Here is a 26,754-nt window from a genome sequence, read left to right on the forward strand (position 1 = left end):
AAGAGTTTTAGAAGCCTCTTTCCATGTGATGAAGAGGTGGGGTGAAGGACCATGGGCTGGATGAGAGAGAGCTGCTCTCAGGGCAGCTGTTTTCTCCAACCTCAGCCCAGTGAAACCCCCTCATCCTCTCCCCACTCTAAAATCTGTCTGAAATATTTGCTGTGGCTAGTGTGAGCAGAACTGTGTCTCTAGTTTCCTAGGCTAGTCACTATGGACTCTGGCCTGGTAAGGATCAGGGATGGGGAAAAAGGAGGAGAAGGACTGGGGTTAGAGCTCAGTGGTAGAGTATTTGGCCAGCATGGGTGAGGCCCTGGATTCAGTCCCCAGCACCAAAACCCAAACTAAAACAAAGCAAAAAAAGAAGAGAGGAAGATGAGGAAGAGGGAGAAGCCGGGAGGAGGAGGAAGCATAAGCACCCATGGAGGGTACAGTGAGGTTTAAGTGGTTGCTAGCAGGTGATGAGTTCAGAATTCAGTAGCTGGCGGCTTCCACACTGCCGTTATTGCTGCTGTCCACTGACCACACACCAGCCCTATGACAGACTCCTCAGGCTGCCTCGTTCACATTCACCCCAGAAGATGGGAACCTTGCATCTATTCAAGGGAGGAGAGGAGTATTATGTTGTGGGGGTGCTGGAGTCGGGTGTGGAGTAGCAGAAGTTAGTGGCCCCCTTTTCCTTGGGCTGAGGTCACTAATTAGACTACAGTCTTAGAGACATGAGCTTTGAAAAGTAAAGATCAAAAGATCTAGAAAAGTAGAAATCTGTGAATCGTTTGCTCTTCCCCTCCTTCTGTGGCTCACATAAGTGCACCCGTCCTGCCACACACCCTGCACACCCACTCCCTTCCCACCTCCGACTCATGCATCTGCACTGGCCCGACCTTTGCAGGAAGTGGTAGTTGTGACCCTGTCACAGCTGTGTGCTCAGGCTATGATGCCCATGGATCCAATACCAGCAGGTCTGAATGCCTGTGAGAACCATCAGGGTCTGTGGCATGTACTTCTGAAGCCCAGAGTTCTGAGGGGCTGACCCAGGTGGGCCAGACACAGAGCCTGAGCGTAGGCCACAGAGACAGCTCGGCACTCATCTGTCCATGACTCTTGTCACTCCTGTGTCATCTCTCTCTTTGGGTGGGGGGAGTTGCTCACATATTCAATCACTTGTTACTGAATGTGATATGTTCTAAGAGTCCTTCAAATTCAGGTGTTTTTCAAGGTCCTTCATGAATATTATTAAATCTCACTTTAAACTCTGATTTATAATGAATATGTTGGTCCTTCAATTTAAGAAATGAATCTACCTCACTCTTTAATGTCTGAAAAATTCTATCAGTAATTTTCTAGTACTGTCATGTCTTTGGACATTAACCAAGATGTTTGCTACCACCAGGTCCTGGACAGAAGGGCAGAAGTTTGCACCAGTGACCACTTAGTCATGCCACAAACTGTACGTGTTGTTTGAATATTTTCTTTCTTGTCTAAACATCACCACTTCAGTCCGTGGGTATTAGGTGCAGCTTTTCTGAGGTTGCCATCTTCAAGTCCCATCAGATCATCTACACAGATTTCTGAGAAGAGCACTCATCTGAGGACAATGCCCATTCAAGCCATTCAGGTTGAACCAAGCTACTCCCTGCATCAGGCCCTGTACCTCTTATCTAGATTTATAGGTTACCTAAGAGAATAGATTGCCTTTTCCCTTAAAAGAGACACAGTCTACCCTTCATCAGCTTTTCTTTACAATCCTCATTTTCACAGGAAACAGATTTTACATAAAGTAGTAAAAAAACAAAGGCTATTTCACAATGTATGTCCAAACCAATGGCACATGACGTGGTAAAATTTCTGAAATAACTGACAAGTGGGTTGATTTTCCTTTTCAACAGCTCCTATTTCTAATGCAGGCTTCTCTCCATAGTCACACCAGGAACAAAGGAAAACCTGAGAGCAGCACAACACCGACAATGCATCAAAGAAGCTTTATGAACAAAATCTGGACTCAAAAGGCTGCTAGGAGAACTCATTCCCAATGCTGTCATAAAAATTTAAGAGCTTAGAGAACAAATGCGCATACATTTCCTAATATTGCCGTTTGGCTGCAGGGAGAGATGTGAGGAGAATATTCATTTCACTATTTCCATTTCAACAGTATACATACATTTAGAAGTGGTAGATTCCCAAAGATGGCTGGGGGGGAAAAAAAAAGTGGCAGGGGGTGGAGTTCACTGGTCCAGAGCTAAAGCAAAGCTATCAAGACTGAGCAGCTCTGCTGTAATGCTTCCTATTACAAATGGCTGAGGTCAGCCTGGCTTTTTTACTTAGTGCCTCTGCTCCTAGTTTGGCCATGCATAGCCGCAGCCTCAAAGCTGTCATGGGGTGTCACGAGTGGCAGCTTGGTCCAGGAGAGGACCCTTCTCCTGATTCATTTGCTTTCTTTCTTGATATAAAAAGAATGCACATTCATTAGGGAATATACTTGCAATCTTACTGCCCAGATATAATTATTTAAAACATCTTTACTATATTTTCTTTCAGTCTTTTTTAATGTGTATAAATACTTTTAAGAATACAAAACTCTTTTTCAAAACAAAATTGGGTCTGGCTATATGGTAATGTTTTTTTTTTTTTTTTTCACAGTTATATTGAGATATAATTCACAGACTATACAATTCATCCATTTAAAGCAAATAATTCAACAGCTTCTGTAGAAAATAGTATGGGAATTCCTTAAAAATTTGCACACACAATTACCATATGATGCAGCAATTCCATTCTGGAATTGATAACTCCATATTTAACTTTTTTGGAAACTACCAAACTATTGTGCACAGTTGTCATCCATTTTACAGTCCCTCCAGCAGCATAAGTGGCTCCAAAATTTCTCCACATCCTCTCTGACACTTATTATCTGTCTTTCTGATTATGCCCATCCTAGTGGGTGTCCAGTGGCATCTACCATGGTTATGATGACTGACCGTGTTGAGTACTGTCTTGTGTGCTTATCAGTTATTCCTAGATCTTTTGAAGAAATGTCTATTCAGATCCTTTGCCTGTATCTTAGTTGCGTTATTTACCTCTTTATTATTAGTTGTAAAGCCCCTGTGTATATTTGGTGTATATTTCATCAGGAAAGCAATTCTCAAATATTTTGATGAAGTCCAATATACCTATTTTTTTCTTTGGTTGTTCCTGTTTTTGGTGTCTTAGCTAAGAAGGTACCTAAATTAGAGTCACAAAGACTTATTCTCCCTCCCGGCCCCCAAACTACTAGGGATTGAGCCAGGGATATTCCGTCCCTGAGCTACATGCCCAACCATTTTAATTTTATTCTGAGACAGGGTTTTACTAAATTGCCAGGCTGACTTTGAACTTGTGATTCTCCTGCCTCAGTCTCCTGAGTTGCTGGGACTGAAGTGTGCATGCTCCACTGTGCCCAGCAGATTTACTTCTTTACTAGAGTTGTGTAGTTTTATCTCTTACGTTGAGGTCTATGGTCCATTGTGAGTCAATTTTTGAGGGAGTGTGAGGTGAACAACTTGGGAAGCTGATGCAGAAGGATCACAAGTACAAGTTTTGAGGCCAGCTTCAGCAACTTAGTAAGGCCCTAAGCAACTTAGGAAAACCCTGTCTCAAAAAAAAAAAAAAAAAGGTCAAAGGGCTGGAAATGTGACTCAGTAGTAAAATACACCAGGTTCAATCCCCAGCACCAAAGAGAGAGAGAGAGAGAGAGAGAGAGAGAGAGAGAGAGAGACAAAGAAAGACCATTCTTTCCCCTGTTGATTTGTCTTGGCATTCCTATCTCCTTTATAAATTTTATTTCTTTCTTTTAGTACAGAAAATTGAACCTAGGGATGCTTAACCACTAAGCAATATCCCCAGTCCTTTTTTTATTTTTTGAGACAGGGCCTCACTAAGTTGCTGAGGCTGACTTGAATTTGTGATCCTCCTGCCTCAGCCTCCTAAGCTGTTGGGATTACAAGCATGCACCATCACTCCTGGTTGACTTCATATTTTTTACTTATTATCAACTAACCATTTCCCATTTTCACTTGTGAAGATCTGAAAAGGCTACTCTGACAGAGGAAAAAGAGAAGCCTTGAAAAATTGCTTTGTCCATGATAGGTTTCCTAGCTTCAATTTGAGTCCTATTTGCTCATAGGATTTTAAACTGATAATGCCAAGTAGGTGGTAATAGCTTGTGATCCAGCTCATTGACACTGGCTAATGAGTGCAAAGCAGAACGATGAGAACAGGACTCTATGCTGGGACAGCCTATACTACCTCTAACATTTCCTAAAACCTTCCACTGAAAGAGAACGGAAGTGACTTTGGTGATCTACACTTGTGTTTCCCCACCTGGAGGAGGGCATTTCTTGCCCCTCCACAGTCCTCTCTCCCAGGCAGCCACTCCACGGCACAGGGAACCAACAGTTCCCTGGCCTTGCGTCCCTGAGCAAGTGCAGCTGGCCAATGGAGTGTCACTTCCTGTCATATACACTAGTGGAAAAACCTACCCCACTATCCGACCTTTACACATTTTTAAACAGAGTTTCTTTGTTTCCTGATTTATTATTAAAATCCTCTCCCTCACCAAATAGTGATACTATATAATTCAAATTTTGAGCTTAATAACTCTAATGTTGCTTCAATCTGAAAAATCCCCTGAATTTATTTTTTTTAATTGTTATGGGTAAGAATAACTGCCAATAAAGTGATAGTACTGATTAACATAAATCTAGTTCTATAGTCCCTAATTATCTCTGGGTGTTTTTAACATTGGTTTGGATCCTGAGTATCAGTGAACTAATAATACCCCATTCATCTCCTGGCCAGTGGTCTGACTTGTTTAGCACTGTGCAATATGACAGAAAGGGGGTCAAATATGTGAACATGGCCATGTAACCCTTGAGCCCTCAGGGAAAGACATTCTTTGACTGTGACCCATAAGAGGCAACAGGAGAGTAGGGCGAGGAGAGTGGGGGCAAAGGCCAGAGTTGTGTCCCAAGCCTTGTGTTACCTTGAGCAAACATTGGTGGTGGCCAACACTGAAGATGTGATGGTGCAACTTGGGGAAGTTTCAAAGTTTCCTTTGTGACTGTGACTCTTTGAGTCCCTTGGCTTGGACTCATGATATCAGAAGCAAAAACAAACCCTAAGAAATAACCTGTCTTTGGCAGGAGGAATGAGCACTAATGGCATCCAGAAGGCTCACATTTGACCAGACTGGAGAAGCTGGGCACTGGTGGGAACGAACATCAGAGCAATCCTATGAAGGGGAACTCGGCAACATCTAGCCAAACTATGGTATGCATTCGCCTTCTGACCTAGCAGTTCCACTTCTGAGAATTCACACTGAAAACACCCACAGCAGCAAAAACATGAGTTCACCATGTTATTCAGTGAAGCACTGTTTGTAATTGCAAAATATTAGAAATAACCTCTGAGCCCATATTGGAGAGAGGATGAATACACCCACACAAGATAAGAAGTCCTTTGTAGCTGTTTCTAAAGAGGGAGGGGAAAATTTATGAACTGGCAGAATGATTTCCAGAATGTTTTCAAAAGTGAAAACTTATGAAAAAAATTCCATGTCATGTGCTACCCTTTGAGTAAGACAGAAGAAGAAACAAGAACTTCAGAAAGGACAACCAGAGACTAAGGAGACCAGTTCACTCCAGGGGGTGAGTGGGAGTAACATGGAGGGACAGAAAACACAGGACAGGGAAAGAATCTTTTCTGAATATGTCTTTGTACAGATCTGTGTTTTTTTTTTTGAATCATGAACAAAAAAAAATATAAAAATCAATAAGGATGGGGGAAAGGCCATCATCTGCTCAAATCACAACATTAATACATCCTCAGGGCTGGGGATGTGGCTCAGTGGTAGAGCATCTGCCCATGTGTACAGGGCTTGGATTTGATCCCTAGCACTGTAAGGAAAAAAAAAAAATCATCATGTCCAACTGACTTGTAAATAAAAGCATGAAAGATTATACAAATAGAACTGTGGGGGGCTGAGGTTGTGACTCAGTGGTTCCGAGAGTGTGCCTAGCATGTGAAGGCACTAGGTTCGATCCTCAGCACCACATAAAAATAAATAAATTAATAAAGGTATTGTGAAGAGCTACAACTAGAAATATATATATTTTTAAAAAAGTAGTATTGTGGGGTTAGGGTTGTGGCTCAGGAGTAGAGTATTCACCTAGCATCTGTGAGGCCCTGGGTTTGATCCTCAGCACCACATATAAATAAATAAAATAAAATAAAGGTATTGTGTCCACCTACAACTAAAAAAAAAATTAGTACTGTGGTCTTATTTGCCAAAAATGATGCACTAATATTTCCTATTCTCAATGCTCTTCCAGGTTTTGTTTCTCCATTGGGAACAGGAGGAACCCATGCCCCTCTCCTTCACTAATAGAGCATGATGGACATGGCCCTTGCTTTCCAAGACAGGTCATAAAAGGCACTTTAGATTCTAATTCTTTCTCGAAGCATGTTTGCCTTGGGAACCCAGTCACTGTGCTAAAGGAAGCCAGGCCACATGGACAGGAAATGAGGTCCCCAACTTTCAGCCCCAGCTGGGTTTAATCAGCTATTAGCATCTATGTGCCCTCCATGGGAGTGAACCATCCAGAAGTGATCCAGCCCCTAGTCCAGCTTCTCTAGGTGACCCTGCATGAAGCAGACAGAGCTCTCTCATGCTAAGCCATGTCCCAATCACAAATTTTTGAGGAAAATAAATGTTACAGCTTGGAGCCACCACTTTTGGGGCTTTTTGTTACATAGCAATAAATAGCTAAACTAACACCTTTACCTGAATCAAGAGCATCTTCACTACCAGACCCCTGAGAGCAAGGACACAGTCCCCACATGCTTCTGGCAAGCCAAGTAGATGTGAGGGCCTTGCACTAAATCTCACACAACCTTCCCCAGAGACAGTGATCCTTGCCTGAACCATTCTGACTCTGGTTTCTTAGCCCATAGCAGCCATCAATCATTAAATTAACTAGGGTGAGCTGGGCACAGTGGTGGTACATGCTTATAATTCCAGAGACTCAGGAGGATCCCAAGTTCAAGGCCAGCCTGGGCAACTCAGTTGAGACACTGTTTAAAAAAGCAGGGGTGGGGGGTGCTGGGGATGTTGCTTTTCAGTGGTAGAGCACTGCTGGGTTCAATCCCCAGTACCCTCTCACCCCCCCTAAAATTAACTAGGTTGAAGGTGGAAGATGGGGACAAGGGCTCAAGGAAAAAACAACTAGGAGAGACCATACGGCAATACCAGCCAACTGAAATGGAAGAAAATACTGCAGAGCTTGCAGTCTGGGTGGCTCAGGTTGAGGGGTCAAGAGCTTTCTGACCTCAGTAGCCCCTGCATGATGACAGTTTAAAGTTTCCGTTTGTTGTACTAACTCTTAAAATTATCAAGAAAAGATGAAACCACCCCTGCCTGCTTGGCTTAAGGGGGTTCAGGAAGTACAATATGGATTTAAATGATTTCCATCTGACTTAGAAGAGGGTGAAAAATACTGTATATTTCAAGGGCTGAGTGCCAGGAGGCTAGAAGGAGGTTTGGACTAGAGACCACACCCTACTCCCAGCAACACTAAGCAGAGGGCTGGGCGGGGACCATGTGGTACAACATGTACATACAGCGTACCCTGAGGAAACAATGCTCTAAAACAGGGTTTGTTTTGCTTTTTAATTTGAGGAAAGCAAGCATTTTATTCAATAATCTTCTTATGTCAGTGTACAGTTCTTCTCCTGATTTTCCTGGGTCTGAAGTGAGTGCACATAGCTGGGGCTGGATCACTTCTGGATGGCTCACTCCCATGGAGGGCACATAGATGCTAATAGCTGATTAAACCCAGGGAGAACCTGTCAGTGGCAAACAGGACACTTCTAGAAGAGTTAGATCACCTCGCTGTAGCCTAGAGGGAGGTTTGCTTTCACTATAGCTGAAAACTTAGGGAGAGGCAGGGGATGGAGGGCAGCAAAGGCTCATGGTCTTTTTGCCTTGACAAGTTCACATGGGTCAGATGGTGACCTCCTCCAAACATAAGGCCTGCTAACAGCACAAGAGTGATCACTACCTGCTCTTTGGTTAAGGACAGAAATTTGAGTGACTGAACAGAAGAAAGAGGCTGCATATTCCACAGGTGGGGACTGTGCCCCAGAGCATGGGGACACAGTGGAGGCAAAAGGCCTCAAGTCCAGCTGGGCTTTAGAGTGACCCACCAATGCAACAGTCACAGCAAGTTGAGGGCCTTGGGTCCCAGGACAGGTTATGCATGCTCCATCATTTAGCAGCTGCAAGTCTAAGCCCCTAACTTCTCTGAGCTTCATTTCTCCATCTATACAATGAAGAGAACACCATCTAGTGTGCTCATGGGAGCAGGGTAATCTTACTCAAGTACCTACCGGAATCTGGCACGTGGTGGCCTAAGGTATTAATCTTACCTTAAATGATAGTAAGTCAATGTCCAGCTCGTTGTAATTTGGAAATCACACTCATAGTAAATCTTTAAAAGCACTGAACATCGGAGTCTAAGAATTTGGTTTCCAGTTTTTGTTTTTATTTTTGAGACAGGGTCTTCCAGAGTTGGCCTAGAATTTGTGATCCTCCTGCCTCAGGCTCCAGAGTTGCTGGGGTGACAGGTGTGCATCACCATGCCCAGCTGAGAATTTGAGACTACCATGGTTACTGAGGAATTAGACCTCTATTATCACCTCTGTGACCTTCCCTACTGATCACCTAGTTGCTCAGGCCCAAAAGCTAGGAGTCATCTCTGCCTCCTCCCTTCCTCTTTCACTCATCAGCAAATCTAGCCAGCTCCTCCCTCAACACTTATCCCCAGCTTGCCACTCCTCACCACCTGTTTTTATCACCTGCATCTCAGCCCACCCTTCACTGCACCAGTTCCACCCACTCCTCTCCTACAGACAATCCTCCGTGAAAGCCACTTTTCTTTTTAGAATTAATCAGATCAATGTCACTCCTTGCCCAAACACTCTATGGCTTCCCACTTCCCTCATAACAAATCTGAAAAGGCCTGGCTGGCCTTCCAGCCTCCCTTTCTTACCCTTGCTTACTATTCAGCTACCTTGGCCTCACTGCTGTCTGTTCCTTGAGTATTCCCAACATATTCCTGATGCGGGGCCTTTGCACTTGCTGGTGCCCCTCTGGAATGTGTCTCCCACATGTTTTGCTGTTACCTTATTGCCTCATGTCCCTCAGGTCTCTGCCCAAAGGTTACTTCCTCAGGGGCCCTCACTGAGTTCAGTCTATTTTCCGTCCCCTTTAACTGACTTCAATTCTTACCACTGCCTGAGGCTCATTTCTAGCTGTCTCCTAGAGTAGAGCACAAGCTCCCTGAGGGCAGGCCCTTCTCTGTCCCGCTCATCACCATGTACTTGGGGCCTAGCACAAAACAGGTGCTCAATCCCTCATGCATGAAGAAATGAGTTTAGGGAAAAGAGCAGGGGGCCCCGGCCTGTGAGCTTTACCTTTTTCCCAGCTGTGGGGCTGCTTTCTGCACTCTGCACAGGGCTCCTGTGGGGGCTTCGGCTCTCCTGCGGCACACATCTGCCCATATACACACTGTAGTCTAGAAGCATCTTCTGCCGCACACTGCCCACCAGCTCCTTCTGCTTTGGCTGTGACATGATCTCCTCCACGCTGCCTTTGCTGCTACTGCGGCTGTGGGTCAGGTGTCCCGAGGGACTGCTATGTCTGCTGTGGGAGGGCAAAAGCCCTAGAGTGAAGAAGTGACAGCTGTTAACATAAATGAAGAAGGAACGACCAAGTAAACCAAACCTACGAGCACAAATTCCCCTGGGTTCAGTAGAAAGCAGCCAAATGCTATCAAGTCACTGCTTAAAATATGTTTACTAGGTGACTTCCCATCCTGAAAAATGTCTTCTGCTCTAATGATAGAAAATTGTTTATATTATTCTCAAGATAATCCCAAGCGATGAAGTATATCTAGTGGGTTCCTTTCCCTTGTGCCTGGTGATCTTTCAGGAAAAGGTCAAATATAACACTGACACAGCCCTAGTCCGGGTGGACCTGAAGTTGCTATCAGGGGCAAAGGAGAGTGGGCAGAAATTTAATTAATTGTTCATCCACAGCTCAGGGCATTTCCAAAGATGCCATCTTTCTTTCAAGGAATTATTTATAAAGTACTTTCTGAGAAGATTCAATGCTAAAGAGAAGACCAAGGCATAATCCCTGCCCTTGAACTCATGTGTGAGATAAATCATAGCCTTTTCTAACACATGTTCTGTAGAGGTGCAATCCCAACACTGATATCACAGCAGTGACATCTGGGCTGTCTCTTCAGGGAGCAGTTGCCACTTTTCCTGGCTTGGGCTGGGGGAAAGGCATTTTAGAGACAAGGAAGAGTATATTAAAGAAGTAAGGACAGGCACAGTCTGGAGACTGGTGAGAGGTTCAGGAGAATCCCACAAGGTGGACATGGACAAAGGGACAGGAGCTGAGGGTGGAGAAGCTGAGAATGACCACCAATGGCCTCGAGAGCAACCTGGATTCAAACATATCCTGCTGCAGTAGAGGGGCTTTAAGCATGGAAATGCCTGATGGGAACAATTTTATTCAGATTTACTATGAGAGGAAACGAAGAATGGTTAAAAATCAAATCAAATCATTTTATTTTTGAGAGGTTCCAGCCATGTGAACTGCAGCTCCCCAGAGCCACACACAGAGTTACGCCAGGCATTTCTTAATTTACAGTTTAGCTAGATAATTTTCAGCACTGAGATTTTTACATTGAGTTAAATTTTTAATAATCCTTTATTATCCTCTCATCATCTTAACAATTAACTTTTGTGTTTGCAGTACTGGGTTTTGAACTCAGGGGTCTCTACCACTGAGCTACATCCTCAACACTTCTTTTATTTTGAGGCATGGTCTTGCTAAGTTCTCAGGCTGGTCTCAAATTTGCGATCCTCCTGCCTCAGCCTTTCCAGTATCTGGTATTATAGTCGTGCACCACCGTGCTCAGCAACATTATTATTATTTTTTGGTACTATGGATTGTACCCAAGGGAACTTAACCACTGAGCCATAGGAGTCCTCACTGCTTGGAGGATCTGATGGATGATGGTCCCTGATAACATGGGATTGTGCCAGGTGACCCTAACTCTTGCTACTCCAGGAGCCATTTCCTGCCCTGAGGCATGTGGATCTCAGCCCTGCCCTGGGCCTCCTGTGTCTGTATCTGTATCAAGATCCAAGACCATGTTGCTAGAGAAACCTATGACTTTAGTACAGCAGCCCTGAGGAAGAAGACAGGGTTGGGTCAGGCAGCAGAACTACTTCTGTCATCTTGGTATAGACAGAGGCTCCTGGCCTTGGACGATCATCACCAGCCACACCATCACAGCTGACAAGTCATCTATGTGTAGTCATTGATTCAGAGGCAGCTTTGAAGAACAGCACAGGCCTTACCAATTTACCTTTGCCCCAGCCTCATCACACCTTGGTGACTTAAATGTATCATAAATATCCTAATTCATAGCTTTTAAAGGCCACCCAGACTAGTATATGTATTTTTAGTGGTGTGAGAATGTGGCCTTGCTTGATTTTAGTGTAAATGAGAGCACCAAGGGCTTTCCCACATCTCTGACTCTTGTCATTAGGTTTGTTGTGCTGAGTGGAAGTCTGGGAACAGCAGAATTTCCAAAAATACAAATTTATTGGAAACAATCAAACGCTTTAGCTAAAACTATAAATAACATGCTGCTTTGGAGGCTGCTCTGGGTGACCCCTGAGCACCTAGGGTAGTATTTCTGGGGGGGTCTCACACATCCCTGGGAGCTACCTGATTCTCAGATTCAGTGCTTAGGCCAGTGGACCCTGACATTCCCATCAGAAACACGATGTGAGCCACAAATGTGAACCACATATACAATTTTAAACTTTCTGGTACCACATTAAAAAGGTAAAAATAAGCAAAGAAAATCAATTTGAATATATTTTATTTGAGTAAATACATCTAAAATTCTTTCGTTTCAACAAGTCACTAGTATAAAAATATTTTAATGAAGCATTTCACATTACGCTTTGGACTAAAACTTTGAGATCCAATGTACATCTTACACTCACATCTCAGTTTGGACTGGCCACATTTCAAGGGCTTAAAAGCAACATGGGCTGGTGGCTACTTAGTCAGACCCATCAGGAGAACTGAGCAGGGCTGGTGCTGAGGACTCTCACCCACTTCGGTCTTCTTTTATTCAGTGTTATGGGTTCAACTGCGTCCCCCAAAAGATATGTTGGTGTGTCCTAACCTCTGCCTCAGAACATGACCTTATTTGGAAATAGGGTCATTGCAGACAGAATTTGTTATAATGAAGTTATACTAGAGGGAGATGGACTTTTTATCCAATATGACTGGTGTCCTTATTGAGGAGGAAAGAAACACTATGTGATGACAGAAGAGGGGTTTATAAGAATGCAGCTGCAAGCCAGGGATGAACAGCTACCACCAAATGCAAGAAAGAAGCAAGAAAGGATTCTGTGTAGTCTCAGAGATGGCACAGCACTGGTAACACCTCGATTTTGAACTTTTAGCTTCTAGTACTGTGAAAAAATAAATTTTATAGTTCTAAGCCACCCAGTTTGTGGTATTTTGTCCCAGCAAACCTAGAAAACGAGTATATCCAGTTATCTCCCTATTCACCTTGCTAAAGGTATTTCCAAGGGACTTTTGGGATCTTAGCTCCTCTGGGTCTAGGTAGAAGCTAGTGTTAAAGCAAATGTGCTGGGTAAGGGCCAAGGTAGGCTCCCAGAAAGCAAAGCAACGTGAAGCCATGTTTGAGACCCACATGAGCCGCATATTCCCCGATCAACACAAATCCTTGTCAGGGAAAGTCTCGAGTGGCTCCAACCTAGCCCTATTCCAACTAAGAAAGCTCTGGTTTTATTCTTTCTAATATTCCACAATTACTGATTGTACCATGTTCATGTTAGCAGAGTACTTTGAAAACATCAGACTCACACAAACCAGTTTAGTCTATCTAATGAGCAAGGACAGACGAACACGCTGCTGTTGGCTGGTTTTGTCTCCTGCAGTACCTGGCCCAGCCAGAGCTTAACAGAGAGGTAGTTTGTAGTTACCTGTTTGAATGACCAGCAGGTGCCACAGATTCTGCGTTTCTATGGTGATCATAGGCTTGGAGCACAGGTTGAGGATTAGGAGTTTAAGAGAACCAGCTAGGCTTACCTGGTTTTTTGTTTTGTTTTGTGTGTTGTGTGCTGGGGAATGAAAACCAGGGCTTTATGCATGCAAAATGCATGCTCTTCTACTAAGCTACACCCCCACTCGTCACCTGCTTGCTTCCTTTTTCTAATATTTATTTTTTAGTTGTAGTTGGACACAATACCTTTATTATTTTTATGTGGTGCTGAGGATGGAACCCAGGGCCTCACACATGCTAGGTTAGCGCTCTACCACTGAGCCACAACCCCAGCCCCTCATCTGCTTTCTTATAACTAGTGTTTCCTATTGCTGATTCTCTCAGAACATAACAATATGTACATAAGAAATAAAATCCCCGATACCTACCAAAGGCTAACCACATACATCTGCAAAGACACCTATTGCTGGTGAAACAACTAGGCACAAAGGGTTGTATTGATCAGTTTAAAAGGCACATGAGTCTTGAGGACACATTTTAGGTGGCAAAGAGTAATCAATTCAGGCTAGGCTTGTTCCTTCCTGCCTGGGTAATCTTTCCCAACCTCCCTATAGGCCCTTTAAAATTGCAAGTGCACTTAGCACAAATGCATTACCTTGTTTATTTCCAGAGACACTGGATGGCTTCTTGAGGTCGGACTTCAGCTTAGACGCCAGAATAAATCTCCTAAACCACTCCTCTTTTTCTCGGCCAGTTCTTCCAAACAGATATAGTATCTGATCTCGCTGGCCAGATTTTGTTCCCTCTTGAGGGTGGGGTGGCTTCTTAATGTCCTCACTTCCCTTAGGGTCTTCTCTCTCAGCTGGTGGTTTCTCTTCGGAAGTTTCCTTATCTGTGTGAGTCTTAGACATAAAGTCATCTTGCCGACCAAGCTCAATACAAATGGGGTACTTTTTATTCCAGATTCGTTTGCGAGCCAAACTTTTAGGTACAAGATAAATCTAGAGAGAAAGGGAAATGATGATTTATATACTAAAGAGTGGCTACACTATGCATTAATATCATACACAGCAAAAAATGCAAGACTTGTAGAATTTTTGACTAAAATGAATGTGAAATACTTTTAACTACCTGTCTACAACATGACTATAGAAACTGGAATAAATTTTTAGAAATAACTTGTTACTCCCCAAGAGGCACAAATATCTACAATTTTCAGGCAGCAGAAGTAAATAATGTTAAGCTGGTTATCATCAACCAAGTTTGGATATCAATCAACTTTAATAACCATGTGTGAAATCTAAGTTGGGAAAAAAGAATAAATCAATCTATATGAAAAGCTCAAGTCAATGTTGTGTATCAATTCAAGAATAAACATATAAAAACCACATTCAGTACTTTTGTCACTTTGGGGAAACTTAAAGATCATTCAGATGAGTTATAAGAATAGAAAATATGGCTTCTGGAGTAACAATTTACATTTCTCACAGCAGAATATACTTTATCAAAATATAGTTATTTTGCCCATCCACAATGCACAATGTGCACATTCTACAGAACTTTCATTCACTGCTAGTACCCTTGTACTACCACACAGAGGTTTTTACTTGACTGAATTATTATTATTATTTTTTAAAGCTCTGGGGATCAAACCCAGGTTCTCGCATGCCAGCCAGCAAGTACTCTACTACTAAGCTACATCCTGAGCCTTTGGCATTTATTTTGAGACAGGGTCTTCCTAAATTGCCTAGGCTGGCCTTGAACTCCCAAACCTCCTGCCTCAGCCTCTTGAACAGCTGGGATTACAGATATGCACCATGATGCTCAGCTAAAAATTAGCTTTTCAAGTCAGAATTCTGAGTGCAGGATGTCCTTGCTTCTCAAGGTGTGGTCCATGGACCTGCAGCATGAGTATCACCTGGGAGCTCATAAAACTGCAGACTCTCAGGCCCTGCCCAAAGTTGCTGAATCAGAATCTATATTTTCAAAGATGCCCAGGTGATTTATATATGCATTAAAATCTGAGAGGTACTGTCATAAAGTAGACTAGTCCTTATACAACAAAAAAACAAAAATAAAACCTTTTTAGGGGAAAAATACAGTAAAGCAATCATGATTCCAGATGCTTTTCATTCACTCTACTTCCCAAATCACTTGGGCTTACCTTGCTGTCCGAGAGGTCGAAGATTTTCTGGCTGATGTAGGTGACCTCTGGCTTTGTTTCATTGTAGCTCGCCCTCCTAGATATGTTTTTATTGGGCTTTGAAAGTCTTAAGGTTCCACCCTCAAGTCGAACAAAGACAGAATGTGTCAGAGTTGCATGGTAAGTTTCTGGATCATAGTTGCAAATCTCATTCATCCATCCCTGGTGGAGAAAAACTTGCATTAGTAAAGCAGAGCAAACACTCATTGGGTTCTGTGTGAACATTATGAACACTGTGGTACTCAGCTCACTGAAACCAAGCTTGACTTATGATGCAGGTGTCAATTTAGACTAGACATTGCTAAGATACTGGTAGCTGGAAGGCTAATTGGTGCTGAGGAGTAATCGGGTATGGTTTTGATAATCCAAAAAATTGATCTGGGGGAAGAATAGCAATGCCCATTATCTAAATAAAAGGTTTTCTTTTTATTTTTTTGAAGTTGACAAGCAAATCTGGAAACTAAAAAGTTTTGTTCATGTAATTGAACAAGTTTCTCTGCCAGACCTCCTTTGGGATTAGTAATCCGACCCTCTCACCCAGCTGGACCTTTTTTTGGTCCTGGGGACTGAACCACAGGGTGTGTGTTACCTCCAAGGTACATCCCCAGCTCTTTTTTGTTTGTTTGTTTATTTTTGTGGTGCTGAGGATGGAACCCAGTGCCTCACATGTGCTAGGCAAGTGCTCTGCCACCGAGTCACAACCCCAGCCCTCCACTGACTTTTAAATGCTGTCTCAGTCTTACATTTTCAGGACTAGTCATGCATTGGTCACGATGTGAAGAAGTTCATGAGAGCTGACCCTAGACACTTCCCGACTTCATGCTCAGTGACTTCAGGTAGCTTTTACCTGACTGGGGTAGGAATTTTGACATGATAGAAACCAGGAACAGTACAAAATTAAGGCTTTTTATTCTGAGAAGTCAGGTTACCAGTATAACATTATGATTCTTCTTCTTCTTCTTCTTTTGTAAACAGTGCTGAGGCTTTAAGCGGGGCCTTGCCCATGCTGTGCAAGTGCTCTACTACCGAGCAACACCCAGCCCTGGTGTTGCTGGATACACTGCTGGATTTGACTTGTTGATATTTTGTTCATTTGTCCTTTAAGATCATGAAGGTAAGTGATCTATTATTTTCATGTAATATCTTTTGGTATTTTCTGGAAGATCGTGTGAAGAATTATTATTTCTTCCTTAAAGATTTGGTAGAATTTGCCAATGAAGTCATCTGGCCTAGAGTTTTCTTTGTAGAAGGATTTTAAACCAATTTCTTGAATTCCTAATGGGCTATTCAGGCTACATATTCCTTCTGGAGTAAACTCTAAGATAGTTTGTGTTGTTTGTAGTACCTTCCCTCTGACCCTTTCAATGTCTGTAGAGTCTGTGGGGAAGACCCTCTTTTGGGATCCACAGTAGTAAGCCTCATTAAATGAACTAGGAAGTGTTCCCTCTTCTCTATTTTCCAGAAGAGTTTGTATAGAATTAATATTACTTCTTCCTTAAGGGTTTGTTAGATTATGCCAATGAAGCCATCTTGGCCTCAGGTTTTCTTTGTAGAAAGGTGTTTTTTTGTTTTGTTTGTTTGTTTTTGTACCAGGGATTGAACTCAGAGGCACTCAACCACTGAGCCACATCCCCAACCCTATTTTTTATTGTATTTAGAGACAGGGTCTCACTGAGTTGCTTAGCACCTCACCATTGCTGAGGCTGTGTGCCACCGTGCCCAGCTGTAGAAAGGTTTTAAATCATGAATTCGTGCTTTTGTTAAATGCTTCTTCTTTTCTAATATAAACTTTTAATGTTATTAATCTCCTTCTAAGCAATGCTTAAGCTGAAATTTCATTTAAGTTGTTTAATTTCCAATATGAGAAATATCCAGTTATCTTTCTGTTATTGATTTCTAGCCTAATTACCATAGGGTCAGAGAACATCCTCTATATAATATCAATGTTTAAATTTTGTTAAGGTTTACTTTATGTCCCAGAGATGGTCTATTTTGGTGACAGGTCTGTGCGCACTTGAAAAAAATATCATTCTGCTCTTGGGTGGAGTTTTCTCCAAATGTATTCATCCTCTTAAACACAACTATTTTGACTAAACACCTCTTTACACAGAAAATACTGTCTTACATAAAGGTTTCCTAGGGCTAAAGTTATAAAGCCAACTTAATCAAGAGCTTTGAAGCAGATCTGATTTTTCTGGGCTGCCTCAGGTCCCTATACCCAAGGCCAGACTATCCATTTGCAGAGCAACTGAATCCTAAAAGAATCCATGCAGCAAGGGAAGGAGGAGCGGATGCCTGAGAACCTCTCAGGGTCAGGGAATGACGACTGGACTAAACAGCAGCTTGCTAGCCATTTGACCAGAGTCCCTTCTGGATTATTCTTGAGTCACTGTGTGTTGAGTGTGCATGGCCTGGTTATAGTAGAGGCAACCTGAGGTACGAAGTGCGTGCAATAGCTTTATGTTCCACCAGAACACCTTTGCTGAGGTGCTCAGCATTTATTTAATGTCTATTTTGAATTAAAATCATCATAATTTGATATAGGACAAGCATTACTGCAACAATATTGCCAGATAAAATATTTTTCATTAATTTTCAGTAACATAATATTACAAAGATAAGGAAAAGAGCCAATGGAATGAACAAAGATAAGGAAAAGAGGCAATGGAATGAACAAAGTACTGGCATTTTGGACAAAATCCCTAAAATTATAGTTACCATCCATCAGACTGGAGGGGTTGAAGAAGAAGAAGGAGGGGGAAAAAAAAAACAGTCATTATATTGTGATGTGATTCTCAGATAAAGACCGATTCAGAGTAATGTAAGCTGTGGAAGATTCTGCCTTTTGAAATTCCTGAGATTGGACTGGTTAATTATCTGATTTATGAATAAGAGCAAATTAGGAATAAAAGGTGGTTTCTCTTCAATTGTTTTCATTTTGTCTTTCCTGGCTAAGTCAGAAAATGCAGAATTACCCAGGAAGGTACTGGCCAATGAGAATATAATGTGAGCCATTAATGTGAGGCATGAAAATGTGTTATTTTAAATTGCCTGATAGTCTTTAAAAATGAAAAAATAAGCAGGTCAAATTCATTTTAGCCATGTGTTCGATTCAACCCAATACATCCAAAATATTATTTCACCATGTAATCAATATAAAAAAATGGATGATATTTTACATTCTTTGTTTTACTCTAAGCCTTCAAAACCCAGTGTGCACTTTACACTTCCAGCACATCTGGTTCCAGCTAACTACTCTTAAAGGGCACTATGGCCACATGTGGTGGGAGGTTTTTGTATGAGATAGTAGAGGGCCCTTAGACAACTGGCACAGCAGAACCAGCAAAATCCTCCAACTTTTTTTTTTTTTTTTGGCGGTACTGGGGATTGAACCCAGGGCTTTGGGCATGCGAGGCAAGAACCCCACCAACTGAGCTAAAGCCCCAGTCCCCTCCTCCAACTTCTTTCTAATGCTTCCAATACACATAGTCTTTATCACAAGAGGCCTCAAACTCAGTAATGGCAGTTTCATGCTGTTTTACCAGGTGTTTTGAATAATTGAATTACAGAATGTCATCTCATTTCCAGATGAAACGTCTGTTGTAGAGATTCAAAACCCTTTAAAAACAAACAAACAAAACTACCTGCCATATTAAAAACATAGGAATAAGAATTTTTTTAAAATCTAGGTTTAAAAAAAAACTTAAGCTTTTAAACTCTTAGAGTTCTAACATTAAAATTCTATAGTAACATTAAAAAATACTCAATTTGGGGCTGGGGTTGTGGCTCAGCAGTAGAGCATTCGCCTAGCACATGTGAGGCCCTGGGTTTGATCCTCAACACCACATAAATAAATAAATAAATAAAAATAAAGGTATTGTGTCCAACTACAACTAAAAAATAAATATTAAAAAAATACTCAATTTACGGACAAACTGAGGTCAAGTTTTCAGTTTATTCCTTAGATTTTCAGATTTAGAAAGCAAGACACACAGACACATGCATTGGGACATAAGCAGCACCAGCTCATCTTTTTACAGGACAGACACACTCAGGCGATGAGCCATTATTCTGCCATAACAAGTTTTGGGTCAATTACTGTCCTTAAGAAAATCCTAGTTAAAAAAAAAAAAAAAAAATCCAAGTATCTGGTTTAACAAGGGCAACCTTTTCCCACAGTGCTTTGGGGATCTGGTTTTTGGCCAGAAGGTTGGGTGCTCCACCCCCAAGCCTGGAGAGCTGGCCCTGCCAGCGTGTGTCCTCTCCAGGGCACTCTGAGAAAAGTAAGCAGTTACCTTTCTTTGCTGACAACTCTGACAGATACAGGTCACCTTCTACCCCTCACCCAATTCCAGAAATTCTAGAATAACCTGACTCAGAGGAATATGAAGGAGAGAACAGTGTTTGGGCCCCCTACCTACATAGTCTGAATCACAAAACCCTACCTGGAGCACCAGGGTGACAGAGATGAGAAGCCAGAGGCAGGCCTAGGAGAATCCTGCCCTTGGGAGAGTCCCCAGGTGCTTCCTTCTTCTAGGAGGAGCTTGGCTGGCCCTTCTCTTCCTACCTATCTTCTCAGATTCCCCAGCTGCTGTGGTTTCTCCTTCCCTTTCAACTTGAGATTTTCTCCTTCCAGAACCTGAACTACCATGTTTCTTTCTTTTTGCTAAAGATCTACTCAAGGCTAAACTCAATCATTCACACACACACACATACACACACAGCCACCCATGAATCAAGATTTCAGTTGCACATTCAGTTGTGAATAATCATGTGTTAGTTTAAGTGAGACCCTATCCTGCTCCTATTTGATGACATAAAAGACTGTTGGTCAAAACACAGGTACTGACACCAACCATACACCTTAGCAGAACTGCAAAGCATCTTGGGTCCCAGTCCTGCTTTCACCACTTGCCAATAGGTTGGGTGATGCTTAGCCCTTGGACCCCCAGTTTCTCCCCCTGTAAAAGGGTCCAGCATGGCTTACTGTATGCCTCCCTCATCCCTACCTTATTCTATGCCTAAGCCACAATCATTTTTCTGCATATTGACAGTACTTTTTGAGGAATAATTTAAATACCAAATATGAACAAATTTTAAGTCTATGCTTTTTAAAGTGCTAATATTTAGCACTTTATAGTAGCTAGCATTGAAGCACACACTGTATCTCCAGGTATCTCAGGTGCATTATTTCTTCTGCTAATTCCCTACAACTTCACAAGTGAGAAAAGGGTAAGAGGGGAAGGGATGTGACTCCCAAGGTCTAGAGAGTGGCACATCTGGGACTTGAACCAAGTCTCCCTAACTCTGAGTAGTGGGCTCCTACCTGGGATCCATGTATAACACCGACCCCTACCCCAGCTCACAGTATGCTAGTGCCCAGGCACCCCTCAGGTCAAGGAAAAGGCAGTACTACTCCCAGAAAGCTACCTTCTCTGTTACTCTGCTCCTGTCACTGTACCTGTTAACTGCCTGGTTTAGTGAACTGAGTTACAAACTCCACAGAACAGGGATCAGTTTATCAACCCGTGTAGTAACAAACGTTTACTGATTGACCACATGAATGAAGCGAAATTCAGACGGTGGGTGTGAGGAGTACATGAAATCCCTGGCAATCACAGGTAAGCAGGGCAGGCTGGCGTGCCCCTGCAGCCTGTATTTGGAGAGCAGGCTGCGTAACCGGAGACACACAAAAGAACACGCCAGGCAGTAACTTGGAAGGAGAAGACTTATCACTGTTCTCAAAGAGAAAAACCAAGGTAAAACTGCACAAAGTTGTACAGAGCAAGAAAGAATCTTGAGTAAGGGTTGAAGCTTTTCAGAAAAGAATTTAAATCAGTTCTTTCTTATCTGGAGAAGAGAGGGGTTGCAGCCTCCTACCCAAGGCTTTTCTCAGAACATTACAAATGTTGACAGGAAACCCTGAGAGAATCACAGGGGCTACTTAACCTGACGCACACCAGACAGGTAGTCAGAGTGCAGATTAGTCTTTGGAGTCTCAGGACAAGAGGCTGGCCAGTATGACTCTCCTCCAGCCCTCCTGGATTCTGTCCCTAAGGTGCCCCCCTAGTCATCTGACCCAGGCTGCCCTTGCAGAAAGCGATTTCCTAGTGCAAACCTAATCATCTTTTCATACCATCAACCAGCCAAGTTTTTTCCTGGGACTTGAATAACTCCCTGGATTAAGCTGCACGTGGAATTTCTAGACTTCAGCAGTCAAATCCAGTCTTGAGGGCAGACGGCAACCCCATGGCCTTTACTCTGCTCCCCACACAGTGCCCACTGTCCACTGCTCACCTGTTCTAAAATTCTCACCAAGTGAGGTGTTTCTGCGACTTTATTTTGGTATGAAGCACTGGAATGGACAGATGTGGTAGACAACTAGGACCCCATTCTGTTTCAAGAGCTCAACTGGAAAAAACAAAAACAAAAATGAAATGCCCTCAACCCACACTAAAACTTCCCAGATGAGACTCATTTCTTTCTGAAGCTGAGATTATTAAAATGGAGACAGTGCCTGCCACTGGGGACAATGACCCAGTCAGCAGGCTGCAGCAGTCTGGCCCACAGACTGGTCCTGTGATGGTGTTTGTAAAAGGTCAGGGGTTTCTCTTCAATTCCCTACTGGATTTAGATGCCAAGTTTGGCCAAGTACAAACCACAATCTATAACGGGCCCTTTTAATACTTGGAGAGATTAAAAGCTACAATTAACCTTTTGCAAAATAATAAAGTCTGGAAGAACTACTATTGTGCTCACTTTGAGTTTATGGTGCCAAAGAGGAGTTCAAGGCCAATGCTCTCTTATGCAGATTAATGCTGAGCTGAGAAAAGTGCCAGCCCTCTGGCCTAAGGAAGCGAAGGGAATTCCTCTGCCTCCAGTGCACAGGGAGCCTGAGCTGACACCACTACACAGTGTGTTTTCACTATGGCTGCACTGGCCTATGCACTTGCCCATCACCCAGATCCTGGTTCATTCCTTCTTTGAGTCTACCAGGGAAGAAGCAAATCCTAAATTGAGACCACTGCTACTAAGAACCACCTCTGAAGCACACGAAAAGGTGATTATTCTTTTGTTCCCCAAACTAAAACAAAAGCAGGAGTTCCTCTTTACCAGGCTTACTTCCTATTAATGCTTGAACACTAGAATTATCAGTTAAAAACAGCATCAGAGCCAAGTGTGGTGGTGCATGTCTGTGATCCCAGTGATTCGAGAGGCTGAGGCAGATTCAGTTCAAGGCCAGCCTCAGAAACTTAATGAGGTCTCAAGCAACTTAGGGAGACTTTGTCTCAAAATAAAAAATAAAGAGGGCTAGGGATGTGGTTCAGTGGTAAAGTGCCTCTGGGCTTTACCTTGTTCCGACAAACAAACAACAACAGCAATAAAACATAACATCACAGACTATGGAGTTTGAGATTAGGTAAGAAACAACCTAATAATCATTATAGAATCTTAGATACAAATTTAACTTTATCTATGAAAGACAAGCAACCTGCAGATATATAGAATTCATACAAGGAATGATGGCTATCTGCTACTCAAAAATATAACAGACAATATTAAAAGCAAAAAATAATTAAGGGAAGAAAGTGCCAGCTTCGATGCCATTCACATCTTCTAACTGCCTATTTCAAGGTCACCTTCACAAATATGTCACTAAAATCATAAGTGTCAGGGCTAAAGCCACAGGCTCTGGGAAAAGGGCCTTTATCCCAGCTCTCCCTATCCTCCAGGGGGCACCTCTCAAAGTCAGGTGAGTTTTTAATTCTAATGCATTAACAGACTGCAACAAAGTAGGAAATAAAAAGCAGTTAATTATGTGGCCAAAGAAAGTAATCTCAGATGAACCACTGCAATAACCAAAGTCTTATTTATGTTAATACATGATAATCATAGTAGTAAGTTTTGAAATTAGAATAGATCAGTAAGAAAATAAAATAGTAGTCTCCAATCTTTCCAGATCACACATCTCATCAAATAAATTTGTTAATATGTACCAACAATATGTACCTTTACTTAAAATCATGTTTTAATACAGCTTTAAAAAATTTAATGTTATTACATTTTTATACCTTTATTTTATTTATTCATTCATTTTTATGTGGTGCTGAGGATCTAACCTACTGCCTCACACATGTTACGCAAGCACTATACCACTGAGCCACAACTGCAGCCCTTAGTACAACTTTTATAAAATGAAAATAGAGTAAAAGATGAAGTAATTAGACATTTTGCTAATTTTTAGTTTTTCCATTATGATACTTTCAAACTATCTTTAACTGACTTTTTTTTTTTTTTTTAAACTGGGGATTGAACATAGGGTGCTTAATCACTGAGCCACATCCCCAGCGCTTTTTTTTTTTTTTTTTTGTATTTTATTTTGAGACAAGGTCTCACTGAGTTACTTAGGGTCTCACTAAGTTGCTGAGGCTCACTTTAACTTACAATCTTCCTGCCTCAGTCTTCTAAACTGCTGGGATTACAGGTGTGTGCTACCACACCCAGCTTTTAACTGACATCTTAAGGTACAATATATATGCTAAGGGTGAGGCTCACTGTTAATGATAACAGATGTAAATTCATTATTTCAAATAGTCTTATTAATAATTTCCAAGGCTTTTGGACAAAGGTCAATATATAATCATCTGTATGTTAAATATCACAAGGCTTATTTCATTTCTTAGCCAGAAAAAACAAAAATAAAATAAACTTTTAATATTTTCTTACTGATAGAGTCTTGTTGGAACTCATTTGGACACCACTGAAAGAAAGAAGCATCAGAATAAAACAATGAGTAATAATAGTGGTGTGGGCACTAACACAAAAACACACACCTGGGGCCATCTTGTTTACATACTCGTTTTAGAAAAACCTTTTTCTTTTATTGGCAGTACTGGGAATTAAACCCAGAGGAACTCTGCCACTGAGTTTACATCCTCAGCCCTTTTTTAGAGACAAGGTCTCAAACCAAGGTGCCCAGACTGGCCTTGAACTTACAATCCCCCTGCTTCAGCCTCCAAATAACTGGGATTACAGTCATGTACCACAGTGCCAGGTCAATGGCAAGCCTCTTTCTAAAGATTAATTACTATTCAATAAGAATAGTCTTTAAGGTATTTTGTTCCTTCTTTATATATTAAACATAAACTTGGGGGTGAAAAGACATCTAGCATTTTTTCCATAGTTAATATCTTTTTCTTCCAAAAAACTATGATTTGAAAAATCTTAGACCCACAATCTCTTTCCTCACTCCATTGATGACACATGGAACAAAACCAGAGATGGTCCTGGAATACCAACTCAGAATTCAGGATACGTTTTTGAGATGCTATAAACTGTTCTCATGCATAGATGAACCAGAATAACAATTCAGCCACATCATAAGTTTATGAGTTGGATGGAAATTGGAAAAATGGGGGAAGAGGGGACCATCATGAGATACCTACTTGCTTGTAAGTGAGGGCCACCTGCACTGAAGCCATCTTCCCTGATAAATTTTCTAGCAAAAAGGTACACTAGGAAATAGCTATGTTTATAAAAGCCATACATTAAAAACTCAAGTGAGGGCTGGGGTTATAGCTCAGTGAAGAGCGCTTGCCTAGTATGTGTGAGGCACTGGGTTTGATCCTCAGCACCACATACAAATAAATAAATAAAATAAAGGTATTAAAAAAAACTCATGTGACTCATTATGAAGGCAGAACGTTTTCACTTAAGTATACAAAAGAAAGAAGTAATTTTATATTTCTTTTACTTACACTGAGGGTTATAAGATACCAACAGAAAGCAACCAAGTCTATCTTGGCTGTACATAATGAGGCTATTTTCTCCTAACAATTTGTTCACTCTAGTTTATTAAAAAAAGAAGAAGAAGAAAAACTTCATAAAATTGAGATTAAATTTACAAGCTAGAATTTCTTCTCAAATGTCCTCCCTACAAAATTACTCTTCTATATATCAAAACCAAAGCCTATATCCATTGAACCTAATTACTGTGAAAAATCTGTGCTTCTTGTAATAAATATCTAACTGATCTAAAGAAAATAAAATGGCTCTCTAAAATTCACTTCTACTAGTCTCTGCAATGGTGTGAAAATAATTCTAGTGAATGTTCTAGGCCATATTTTAAAAACAGAAACAGATTATCATTCTGGAAACTGATAGCCTATTGCTATATTCTGCTGTTGATTTATAAGTCTAAGATAAAGAACCTGCTCATGAATATAATTCAAAACTGCATCTGAGTCACACCTCAAACATAAATCCAAGAACCTTACGAAATCTTCAGGAAGTTTTTTGTTACAAACATAGAAAGGTTGGTGTACAGAGGCACTGAATGAAATATACTCCTGGCCAAGTGACAAGTACATTTTTGAAGACGAACCATCCAATCCAATTAAGAATGTGTGGCAAACATCCCGAGTACAATATGCTGACTCTAAATGCCTCATTCTCTCAGGCCCAACCCATTCTTTCCAAGGGTCTCCAGCTCAGGACATATAGTCAGTCACCCAAAAAAGAACTCCAGAGATTTATCATGCCAGGGCTGTCACTATGGTGGCCCTGCGTTTTGCTACCTGACCCAGCATGCCAGGTTCTAAGTCCCATTAGCTTCTCCTAAGGCTCCAGTGGCTGCCTTGCTTCCAGGCAATCACTCCTCACTTGAGCTGGATGCCCAAGGCAACCTTTCTCCCAGGCTGTTTTTTTTTGGGGGGAGGAGAGGGGGAAATAGCTATATTTATAAAAACCATACATTAAGTGGGGGCGGGAGACTGGGGATTGAACCTGGGGTTGCTTACTACTGAGTCACATCCCCAACCCTTTTTATTTTTTTTTTGAGACAGGGTCTCACTAACTTGCTTAGGGCCTCATTAAGTTGGTGAGGCTGGCCTAGAACCTGTGATCCTCCTGCCTCAGCCTCTAGAACTGCTGGGATTCCAGGTATGTACCACCACACTCAGCTCTCCTGTGCTTCTTCACATTGACCATGACCTCCCCACACATTAAGAACAAACAGGTGGACATTTATCATTACGTGTATTCTTGATAATTGTCATTCTGACTATAGTGAGATGGAATCTCAGTATAGTTTTAATGTGCATTTCTTTAATAAAGATATTGAACCTTTTTCATATATCTGTTGACTGATTATATTTCTTCTGTGAATTGGCTGTTCAGTTCCTTTGCCCATTTATTGAATGGGTGTTTTTTTTTTTTTTTTTTTGGTGTTATGTTTTGTGAGTTTTTTTATATATTCTGGAGATTAATACTCTATCTGAGGTGCAGGTGGCAAAGATTTTCTCCCATTCTATAGGCTCTCTCTTCACACTTTTGATTGTTTCCTTTACTGTGAAGCAAGTAATGATAAATGTTAATGAGGATGTGGGAAAA

At 41.7% G+C, this 26,754-nt stretch overlaps 1 protein-coding gene across 6 annotated transcripts in view; it reads right to left on the reverse strand.

The window, feature by feature from the left end:
* The window catches only part of Tex2 (testis expressed 2), a 106,853-nt gene that overhangs the window by 28,655 nt on the left and 51,444 nt on the right, over nt 1-26,754 (reverse strand). For all 6 annotated transcript variants that reach the window (XM_048798161.1, XM_048798162.1, XM_048798159.1 and 3 more), the window contains exons 3-5: nt 15,325-15,525; nt 13,816-14,161; nt 9,508-9,755 (exon numbers count right to left, since the gene is read on the reverse strand). In XM_048798161.1, the coding sequence (XP_048654118.1) occupies nt 9,508-9,755; nt 13,816-14,161; nt 15,325-15,525 (795 nt within the window). The remainder of the gene's footprint in view (nt 1-9,507; nt 9,756-13,815; nt 14,162-15,324; nt 15,526-26,754) is intronic.

This window comes from Marmota marmota, unplaced genomic scaffold (assembly GCF_001458135.2).
Source record: "Marmota marmota marmota unplaced genomic scaffold, marMar, whole genome shotgun sequence".
Lineage (NCBI taxonomy): Eukaryota > Metazoa > Chordata > Mammalia > Rodentia > Sciuridae > Marmota > Marmota marmota.